The following is an 11,357-nucleotide window of genomic DNA, read 5'->3' as shown; positions in this document are numbered from 1 at the left end:
GTGTGTGTGTGTGTGTGTGTGTGTGTGTGTGTGTGTGTGTGTGTGTGGTGGAGCAGCTTAATAAGCCGTTGAACACATGTGTCACCACACACAGCCTTTTTTATGGTGAAATACCTAGATCTACCCCCTTAGCCACATTTGAGGGCAGGGTCTATGGGTGCTGCCTGTAATCGCAAGAATGGACAACAGGTCTCTGAACTTATTACCCCTGCTGAATGAGGGGAGGGCTATTCAACCAGCACACCCCCAGACCCAGAGGCATCTTCCACTCATGTTTATTGTCCCACTGTGAGCTCTGTTCACTGAGAACCTGCAGCCAAGTGAAATCATGTACAGCACATCCTTCTGTGCCAGGCCAGTCTGATTTCCCACGTCAGAAATGCTGCTCAGCAGGAGGAGCAAAGGCAGTAGGTGCCCGAAACTGAACCAGAAGCCAAGGCCATCACTGGAGGACCAGACAGAGATGGCAGACAGCTTTACAGCAAGATGCTAGGGATGGCTCCCAGGGCTGTGTCCCCCCACCTTTCTCTTCCTTCCCTGGAACCAGAGATCTGAGAAGCTCAAGACTGAAACCACTGCCCTTTCCACCTCCTCTCACAATGGGGGAAAGCCCTTCCAGAAGCTGAGGCCTGCCCTGAAGAGGGCTAGGCACAGCACTTGCCACCCATGGAACTGCAGAGTCTGGGCCCCCGACAGGTTGAAACCTACCTCCAAAGAGAAAGAGGGTCCCAGTGAGCAGCAGAAGGAGGTGGGCTCGGAGAAGGAAGCTCAGGAACCCAGTCATCCCCCCAAACACCATCACGATCAGACTGAATGGCAACAAGATCACAAATGTCCCGTGCATAGCTAAGGAGGAGAGGGGAACAGGCACGGGGGTTACTCATATTTAGCGTTCAATCATTTATATACGTTTACCACAAACCCACAATAGCAGGACTTCCACAACTAGTTCTAATAAGAACGGCAGGGATTCCTGTGTGCAGGGTCTGTACTCATTGGACTTTCTATGACCCCTAGAGGGCAGTGTTATATTATTTACTCATTATCTCAGTGCGAAATCAAGGGCCTGATAGTCTAACGAGTATGCAAATAAACAAATAAGTCTCTGAAATGAATATCAAGGCTCCTGGAAAATCTAGTTCCCTCCTAGGTTGAGGGCAACAGCGAATGGGTGAGCCGGTGAGTGGGCAGAGGAAATGGAGAAAGGCTGTTTTATAAAACCCCTATACCCATATTCTGGCCCTGTCCCCAAATTACAGACACCTCATAAATCTGAAGCACAATGACTCATTTTATTTGGGGAGGTGGATCCAATTTCATCCCACATCCCAGAAGAAATTACACACCCCAAAACCTTGATGATCTTAATAATAAATGATCACACAGGACCAGAGAGATGGCTTTGTGGGAAAAAGCACCTGCCACATCGGCCTGAATTTTGTATTTGACATAAACATGGAAGGAGAGAGCCAGCTTCACAAAGTTGTCCTCAGGCCTCACCACACCACACACAGCACACATACAGAGTAATGAGAAAGATTTTAAAACTCCATAATACAGGCAGTCTCTGATGATCTGGGGGCTTGACTGTGGTGTGAAAATTACCCTTTCAATTTTGACCTTTTATGTGGGTGCTAGAGGTTCAAACTCAAGACCTCACACTTGTGCCAAAAGCTCTTTACTCACTAAGCTAGCTCCCCAGCCCTTCAGGATGTATTCAATTCAGCAGATGAATACAGTGTCTGCTATGAGCCTAGCTCCATGGTCCAGGAACAAAAATGAACAATTCACAGACAGTACCCCCTGTGGATGAACTGATTGACTGCACACAGAAACTATCATCTAGATTGCACAGCCATACAATAAACAAGGCCATTAAACCAACCACCTCAGCACAGGCACACACCAGCACTGAGATGAGCTGGGATGAGTGTGCCCCTCAATTGTCTCAGGATCTGCAAGCACCGGGTGCCTGCACTCCCCTTCCCTGGGCCTCCAGCATCTGCCCCATCATCTGAAAGCCCAGGGGTCACGGCAAGCTGGGATGTAGCTTTGCAAACCTCAGTATTCTCATATGTCAGCGGGCCAACAAAATAACCCATCCTCTAAGTTGTGTGTTGAGGACTCAGTACATAAAAATAATAAAAATAAAAATAAAAAAGAACCAAAAGAAAATCATCAAGGGGGCAGGGAGGTAATTCTATCCATTAAGCGCCTGCTGTGCAAACATAGGAACCTAAGTTTGGAAAAGTGGGACGCAGCAGCATGGATCTGTAACCCCAGCACTGGGGATGTAGAAAGATGGATTCTCTTTTGTTTTGTTTTCTGAGACAGGGTTTCTCTGTGTAGCCCTGGCTATCCTGGAATGCACTCTGAGGACCAGGCTGGCCTCAAACTCAGAAACTTCACTGCCTCGGCCCCTTGAGTGCTGGGGTTACAGGCGTGGGCCACCCCTGGCGGGTTGGAAAGATGGATTCTTGCAGCTGGTGGCCAGTCAGCAGAACTGGATTGGTGAGTTTCTGAGTCAATGAGAAACTGTCTCAGAAATCCGAGGTAGAGAGCAGGCCAGAGCCTGAGAAGGACATGCATGGCAGCAGGGGTTGGGGACAGACATGGAGACAGCTACAGGTGCAGATGGGCTTCTGAGGAAGCAAGCACGGTGAGGCCCAAGTCAAAACTTACTCTTTGAAAACCACCTGCAACTTCCAGATTGAACACCCCCAGCTGAAAAGCTCGGGCGACAGCAGCTCTGGGGATGCGGATCTACACAAGGCTTCCTGTCAGCCGGGAAGCTGTGCTCCTTCCACAGCACCAAGCAAAACTAGGCACGGTTCTCAAAAGGAAAGAAAGAAAGAAAGAAAGAAAGAAAGAAAGAAAGAAAGAAAGAAAGAAAGAAAGAAAGAAAGAAAGAAAGAAAGAAAGAAATTAAGGAGTGTGGCAAACTAAAGCGATGACTCAGCATTTAAGAGGAGCAGCAGCTCTTCCAGAGGAGCTGGGTTCGAGTCCACCACGTGGCAAGTACCAACCATTTGTAACTCCAGTTCTGATGGGGCCCAACCCCCATGAGCACTGCACACAGGTCAAAACACCCATATGCAAAATAATCATCATCAACGTCTCAAAAAAAAAATTAAACCAGGCATCCTAGTACATGCATATAATCCCAGCCAGCTGGGAGGTAGAGGGGGGAGGATCAGAAATTCAGGTCATCCTCAGCTACATAGTGCATGCCCGGCCAGCCTGGGCTACACAAGACCGTGCCCCAACAGAAAACAGCAGGGATTTATTTGCTACGCTTCAGAGTCAGCTTCAGAGTCAGGTGTGTTTGGAAACACCGTCCCTGCTCCCACTGCAGGGTCGGTCCCACCTCAGAGCAGCCACTTTCGGGCAGCGACACTGGCTGACAACACTGGCTCAACCTCCACCTTCCGTCTCTTTGCTTTTCCTGCTGTGAGTGTTTTTCCCACTTATCATGGGTTTCACAACCCATCACATAAACCTGAGGACCTCAGTGTGAGATCTGCAACCTGGTCTTCACTGTTGCTCTTTCCAGATAAAGTCATTCACCCATTCTGGAGCTGAGGACATGGGCGTGTCTTTCTCACTTAAATGTATCCATTTAATGTAGGGGGTCGCATGCTGTGGTGAACCTGGAAGTCAGGGGCCAACCTCGTGGGGTTGGTGCTCTCCTCCTGCCGATACAAGGGTGTTGTGGTTTGAATAGGAACTGCTCCCCTACAAGCTCATTTGAACACTTTGTCCCCAGCTGGAGGCAATGTGTGGGAAGGCTGAGGAACCATTGGGAGGTGGAGCCCTGCCAGAAGAGGTCCAGTGAGCTTTGAGGTTTTCCAGCCTGGCTCCATCTTCTACTCAGTTTTTGCTTCTTTAGGTGGATGCTGTGTGACCAGCCAGCCTCCTGCTCCTACCGTCACACCTGCCTGCCTCCACCCCTTCCTGCCTGCCTCCATGCCTTCCACATCATGATGGACTCTATCCCCCTGGAATCATGAGCCAAAGTAAGACTTTTCTTCAAGTGGTCTTTGTCATGGGTATTCTAATACAACAGAAAAGAAACTAATGCACATGGGTTCTAGGGATGAAAGGGTCACAAGGCTGGTGAGGCAAGTGCCCATGCCCACTGAGCCATCTCTTGGACTCAGGCATGTTTACTTGTTAAGGGCATCATCTACCACACTACCATACCTTGAGTGATATAGAGTATGAGGATGATATATACCAAGAGTAGGTGCCCAACAGATGGTAACTATGGTGACCATGCTATCATTACATCACAGATGGTTGTGTGCTGTGACTATAGACACTGGCTGTGGTTAAGATAAGTGTCTCCAACGCTTGGTCCCCAGCTTGGCCCCGGGTGATGAGAACAGTGGGATCTAGGGTGTGGAGTGAAGTGTGAAATCAGTGAGGGTGTGCCTTCCAAAGACACTGAGGGACCCCAGCCTCTTCCTCATTCTTACATCCTGGCTCTGAAGTGAGCAGTTTCTCTCAGGCAAGTGTTCCCTCCACAGTATGTCACCACAGCTCCCAAGTGATGGGCCCAAATGAGAGCACAATGTGACCTTCAAATCCATGAGCAAAAGTAAATGAGTAAATCATGTCAGGTGTCCTAATACGGGAACGCTGACTAATCCAGCTGAGGAACACTGCAAACAGCACCACGTAACACTGTGTAAGTTCCATGTCCATTCCTCCCTGCAGCTTGATGTTCTAGCACATTAATCTTTTCTTCTTGCAGGCTACATAATTTTCCTTAACGTTATGTACACACATAAATGTCTAGTCATTCTCTATCCAACAACACACTTAGGGCTCCCTCCCCCCCCCCGGCAGCTTCAGACAAACACAGAGTACCTCATTCGAGAAGCATCACAGACATCCTAGAAGTGAACCAACTTTTTAAGTTTTTTAAACATGGGATTAGTTGTCTTTCCAAAGACACCCCAGAAAGGCTGCCTTCATAGCCAAGCCCTCAAACTCCCAAAGAATTGAGGCGCTGTGTCAGTCAGGTTTCCATTGCTGCGACAAAATATCTGAGAGAGAGAAGAAAAGAGAGAAGAAGAAAGAAAAGAGAAAAGAAGAAAAGAGAGAAGAAAGGGTGATTTGAGCTCAGAGCTTCCAAGGCTTTAGTCCACGCTCCCCTGGCTCCCTGGCTCTCAGGCTGGTGACAGGGCAGAACAGTCATAGCAGAGAAGAGCTACTCATCTCTGGGCAACCAAGAAGCAGAGAGGAAGGAAGAGGCCAATGACACAGCACTCCACAGCCACTTCCTCCAACTGCTCCTCTTAAAGCTCATTCAGCTCAAACCCATCCCCAGATTCATCCACAGATACAGCTGCTGCCTTACTATTTGTGACCTCTCTGCCCTCACCACTCAGCGACCTCTCCCTACCCTCACTACTTGGGGATCTCTCCATAGACCAAGACCATAAGAGAAGGTTCTGTATTTAAACCAGGACATTGCTGGTCTCTGGCCTTGCCCACTGTCTGCACACCCCTCACCTGCAGCGTCACTCCGAGGAAATCACACATTATTTCCCTCCTGTGCCCAGAGTTTCTTGACATTACATGTTTTATGTCCTCCTCTCTGGTTCTGCGCCCACAATTCCATTCTCATTTTACACCCCAGCTTCATTTTAATTTTCCACTCTACTGCAGCAGCCCTGTATCCAGAATGCCAGGAAACCCAACCTGGTGATTTGTTTTCCCCTAATCTCACCTCCTCAAAGATGGCTGGGTAAGTTGAAGTCAAGAGTCCCGACTTGCTATGCCTTGTCTTTGAGGGGCTGATTATTAAGAGTGGCCATAGGTTCATGCCTTTAATCCTATCACCCAGAGGCAGACGCAGGAGGATTCCTGAGTTCATAGCCAGCCTGATCTACAGAGTGAGTTCCAGGACAACTATGACTACACAGAGAGACTGTCTCCAGGAGGGAAAAGAAATAAAGAATACCAGCCTGGCCAATCAGCACACATTGTCTTTTTAGCTTTGGCCAACTGGCTCAACACACAGGCATATGACCTAATCTGGCCCAATGAGATACGTACAAGTTTTTGTGAAGCAGAAGCCCCTCCCTGCTGGGCTACAGGACTCAGCCCTAAACAAACCCCCATTCAAAGCAAAGCTCTCAGAGGGAGGAAAAAGAGATAGTTCCAGCTATCCCAACACACTGGATCTCCTCAAATATGTGGGCCAGCCATTCTCCCCTTTAAGTTGGCATAATTGCTGTTTCCGGCATTTCTACTGAAATATTCCTGGCTGGCACCCCTAGTTCACTCTCTGTCCACTGAGCACTTGAAGAGCAAAAGCACTCGCTCAGGGTAACAAGCCTCTGACACAAAGGATTGTGCTCCTGAGTGCTGAACTGGTTGGTTTTCATCTGGGAAGAGTCTTCATAAGGAATTACCTAGATCTGTTTTGCCTGTGGGCATGTCTGTAGGGATTCATCTTGCTTGTTGGTTGAAGGTGAGAAGATCCACCTGAATGTGGAAAGCATTATTTCATGCACAGAATTCTGGATGATATAAAGGAGAAAAAGCTAGCTGAGTACTAGCAAGCAAGCAAAAATCCACCCATCCCTCTTTGATCTTGACTGTGGATGCAATTCTCTAAGTTCCTGCCTTGACTTCCTCTCACAACCATAGACTGGAAACTGGAACTGTAAGCCAAATAAACCCTTTATTCCCTAAGCTGCTTTTTGTCTGGGTGTTTGTCACAGTAACAGAAATCAAACTAGAGCAGATGGCTTTTTTGGTCCCCTGGATGGAAGAGGTAAGGAGTTAGGCCATCTGTTCCTGGACTTTATGAGTCTGCTCACAATCCTCCTCCCAGATGGCCAAATGGAATCAAGAGGCAGCGGTGCTGGGGTCAGATGCAGTGGCCCCTTGGCAGGCTTGGGTTTTCTGCCCACTAGGATCAGCTTAGGGGGTGACTCAGAACAACACTGTTGTCAGCCCATCTCACTAGCTTGTGTAGCAGATCTTAAATGGCTGAAAAATCTTTACATCATAAAGAGCTTGGACCAAACACAAAATTCATTTATGAGGAAAAACCAATTCTGAGAAAAAGCTCTCTCTGGGAGCGATTGCAATGAGTGTGCAGTCCAAAGGGGCAACTTGCCCTCATTCCTGGATAATACAATGGAAACAACAGCAGCCTCAGCTCCTGGATGTATATGTAACCAAGCACCCAGTACCCTGGACTTATTAAAAGCAACGCTGAAATTCCATCCTCACCATAAGATTAGAAGGCGGCCATCGAGATGGCTCAGTGCGTGAAGCGCTTGATATTGAAGCATGCTGACCTGAGCACGATCCCCAGAACCCACATAAAGGTGGGAGGAGAAAACCAGTTCTTGAAGCTGTCCTCTGATCTATACACAGACAGCACACACACAATAACAATAAACATAATTTTAAAAGCTCTCTGTGTAATGGGAAGGGTTTTAAGAAAAAAGATTAGAAAGGACATGGCTGCTACCCTCAACATGAGATAGCTTAGGCCCAGACAGGTCACACACATAGCTGGTGCTTAGACCAACATCCAAGCTAAAGAGCTAAGTAAAGCCAAGAAGCTGCTGAGTGACACTCCTGCCTGTTTCTCAAGCTCAGGGAACAAGTAGGGCTGTGGCGGCAGCAAGTGAAAGGAAAGCCAGCCCAGTGTCAGCAGGGCCAGACAACTGAATGACAGCACCCAACCTTTGAAAAGGGTCACCAGTGTGCCCACTGATAAAACGGAGTCTGGACGGGGCTTTAGTGGGGAAAGTGAACGCTTGCTGAGAGCTAGTCATGAGTCCAACAAGCCCTTCCTTGAGGCAACAGGTCGCCCTACACGTACATACTGAAAAGCAAAGTGAGGTCCTAGGTGATGTTTGTTTTGCCCACACAATGTCTTGTTTTGTTGTTGTTAGTATTTTCTCCCACAATGCTGGGATAGAACCCAGGTCTTTGTACATGGTAGGCAAGTCACTCAGCTATACCTCCAGACCTTTTAAAACCACTAGTTTAGCTTAAGTTGCTTAGGCTGACACTGAACTCACATTGGAGCTCAGAAGTCTTTAAACTTTTGGTCTTCCTGCCTCAGCTCCTAAGTGTTTCATGTATTTTCATTCCCACATTTGGGGTCCTGACAGCACCCTTCATAAATTTGACATCTCATTTTGATCAGTGTGGAAATGAGGCTTAGAAAGGCCAAGAAACCTACTCCAGGGCCAAGAGGGCCAGAGAAGGCACAGAACTGTGCTGGAACTGGCAAGAGCCAGGTAATATTTGGGGAATTTTGTGAGCTGATGTGAAATCATTTACACCACAGAATTGGGCTAATACTATAAATCAAAGGCTTATTTTTTTCTAAGAGAGCTATTGTTGAATCTTTCCCAGAATGCTACTGTACTTGGGAAAAACAGTTCTGATCCATTCACCTATTTGTACATTCATCCATTCATTCACTTGTCCACCCACCTAGTCATTCACTTATCTATCCATCCAGTCACTCACTCATCCATCCATCCATCCATCCATCCATCCATCCACTCACCCATGCATCTATTTAGTCAGTCAGTCATGCAACCTCCCACCTGTTCATTCACAACTCCATATACTCTCTTTCATAAAATGTATATACATACATATATTTTTTTTGATCCATAATGTAGCTTGCATTCACTCTCACATTTGTTCAGCAGACCTTTGCTTTGTGATCTGCTGTCTGCCAGGGTGTTCTGAGTACTGGCAATTCAACAGTGGGCAAGATAGAAATAATCCCTGCCTTCACAGGGTTTACAGTCTAATGAAAGAGTCAGATTCTACATGCAAAAAAAGCCAAATGACCTGTGCAGTGAGAAGGAATTAGCCAAGCTAAGCTGGTGGGTGGGAGCAGAGAGCCACCAGGAAGAGGAGTCAGCATGTGCAAAGTCCTATGGAAGGAAGAAGCTGGGGTACAGGGGGAAGCAGTAAGGAAGAAATAAGAAGGCTACGGGTCACTTCCTAAGCCTCAGGCAGTCTGTTCAAGCCCACCCACATCCAAGGTCTATGGATTCTCACCTCATTTTCCACTCAGATCCCCTCTAAGAGACCCTTCTTGGACTCAGTTTCCAAGTGAAAGCCAAAAATGGAGGTGATATCCAGGCCTGGAGCTGAATATAATCCCAGCTGCTCAGGTGGCTGAGGCAGGAGAATCGCAAGGCCTAACAGAGCCACGGAGTATGTTCAAGGTCAGGCTCGAAAACTTAGTGATATTCTGCTCAAAATAAAAGCTAAAAAGGGAGCGAGGGCTGGAGCTGGAGTTCAGGGTAGAGCATTTGCCTGTGTGAACATGGCCCTGGGTTTAACACCCAGCACTGAAGTGGAGAGAAGTGGGAGGTACCAACTTCACAGGGTGGATGTGAGACTCAAGGACAGCAATGAAAAGCTCTTGGCTGAGTGTATGCACAGCCCTAAGTTTCAATAAATAAAATTACTCCCTTCGTTTCCCTCCTTCCACAAGTGCCATCGTTCTGCCCTTTTTTCTCTCTTATATTGAGCCTCACTTCTCTAAGGAGTTCTGGGCGCCTGGGAGAGGTGCTAGGAAAATCAGACACCATTGCTGCATGCAATGGCCCTTCAGACAACAGGCTGCTTTCATCCTCCTAAGTACTTGCTGTGAATCAACCCACACGCTTTCTGCTTACAAGCTGGCCCTTGGTCTACGAGACAAGACCTTTCAGCATTCAGCACCAAAAGACACCTGCTTGGGCTCACCTTCATACAGGGCTGTCGGTTGGTTGGATGAATTTTGCACACCTTATCTAGTTAGAGCAAGAGTGGCCCCGCCCCCAGGCATAACCCCACCCGCTTCTCAGGCCCTCTGGTCAAAAGCCACCCACCACCTCCACGACCACCGCAGTTGGGAACCCAAGAAGAGCATCAAAAGTGAAAGGCTGAAAGGGACTGTCCCCTTCATCCATATCCATTATCCCCAGACTTACTGAGAAGCTGTCGGCTGGAGTCGCTGACCGTCACATTCCCCTGCCAGAAGGGGTTCATCAGCGGCGTGCAGGAGCTCTGGACTGGTGGGGAAAAGGAATTCACGGACAGAACCCTGGCTTTCTCCCCACACACCCACAAAGCCTCCCTAGATGTCTCCCACCCAAGAAAGCAAGGGGAGCGTCGTTCATTTGTGATCCGAGCTGGGCACCTAGCACTTTCTCAGGCCAGCCTCTCTGACCATCCCCCCAGTGCCCCTAAGTGTGTGGCACTGTGAGCTTGGAGGTTGAGAGAGGCGTTTGAGCCAAGCAACAGGTCGCGGGGTTGCAGGAACAGCACCCCAGCGAGAACGTGGACCCTTACCCCGGCAAGTCCGCCACAGTCCCGAGTGGGAGCTCAGAGACTCTGGCTGGCTGCGGTTGGCGGGCCCCCGATCCTGCGCCCCAGGGCCGCTCCTCTCCAGCCTCTCGGTGTCGATGATGTACCAGAAGTCCGTGCCGATGGCCGCCGCCAGCAGCACGAAGCTGAGCGCCCCGCTCAGTGCCGCCGCGCCCGCCAGAGCGCCCAGACGCACCCGCATCTCCCAGCGCAGGGCCCCGAGGCGCCGGCTCCTGCCCACGCTCCCCGTCGGTTCGCTGCCCCCCAGATTCTCCAGCGTGGATCTGGAGCCCGGCTCAAACTCTGGCTCCACCACCCTCACCTGAGCGATCCCACTCTCACGTGCTCCGGCTCGGGCGGGCGATCTCAGGGCTCCCTGTCCCCGCAGACCTCCGCCCCGGGGCCTTTCGACCCTCCTCGGAGCACCGGCCCCACGCCAGCCAGCACCGTCGCCTCCTCACTCAGCTCCAGCCCGCGCCCGCCCGGCTCTCAGTCCCAGAATCTTCTACCTTGTAGCTCTGCACTTTTCTGCCCAGACCCCTGCTACTGCCTCCGTTTCCCTGCCTCACTATCCACGAACCCCTCCAGCCGCTCCCCACCTCTGTCGGAGCCGCGCCCTAGTCGCCCTCTGCCCTTTTTGTTCTCCCCACACTTCTGCCTTGGCCCTCCAGGTCAGCCCGGGTCTACCTTCGCTTCTCCCAGCTCCAGTGCAAGACCAGTGCTCTGAAACCTCAGAAAGACTGTGCTCCCAAGCCTGCAGGCTGGACCGAGGGAGGTACCAAGTGGGCGGTGCTGGAGAGAGGCGGACTTCCGATACTAGGGATGGGGGTGTCATTCTCTAGTCTGGGGTTACATATCCTCCTGCAATTCCTTCTCCTGAAGCGATTTTGATTCCAAAATCCACCTTCAAATAATTTTTCTGGACTGGCTATAAAGGAAAAAAGATGGGGTTTTGTTTTGTTGTTTTTTTGCTTGTTTGTTTGTTTGTACAGAAGTTC

At 49.5% G+C, this 11,357-nt stretch overlaps 1 protein-coding gene across 4 annotated transcripts in view; it reads right to left on the bottom strand.

Annotated features, from left to right (window-relative positions):
- Tmem114 (transmembrane protein 114) overlaps positions 1-11,097 on the bottom strand; it is a 13,806-nt gene extending 2,709 nt beyond the window's left edge. For 3 of the 4 annotated variants that reach the window (XM_055604712.1, XM_055604713.1, XM_055604715.1), the window contains exons 1-3: positions 10,345-11,097; positions 9,984-10,064; positions 709-846 (exon numbers count right to left, since the gene is read on the bottom strand). In XM_055604712.1, coding sequence (XP_055460687.1) covers positions 709-846; positions 9,984-10,064; positions 10,345-10,561 — 436 coding nt within the window. In that variant the 5' untranslated portion in view covers positions 10,562-11,097. The remainder of the gene's footprint in view (positions 1-708; positions 847-9,983; positions 10,065-10,344) is intronic. The other variant, XM_055604714.1, reaches the window with a different exon arrangement.
- Between the last annotated feature and the right edge of the window lie 260 nt (positions 11,098-11,357).

The sequence above is a fragment of the Psammomys obesus genome, unplaced genomic scaffold (assembly GCF_907164565.1).
Source record: "Psammomys obesus unplaced genomic scaffold, mPsaObe1.curated_primary_1811, whole genome shotgun sequence".
In the NCBI taxonomy this organism is placed as follows: domain Eukaryota; kingdom Metazoa; phylum Chordata; class Mammalia; order Rodentia; family Muridae; genus Psammomys; species Psammomys obesus.
Note: the sequence above shows the minus strand (reverse complement) of the source record. Positions and strands in the feature narration are given on the sequence as shown.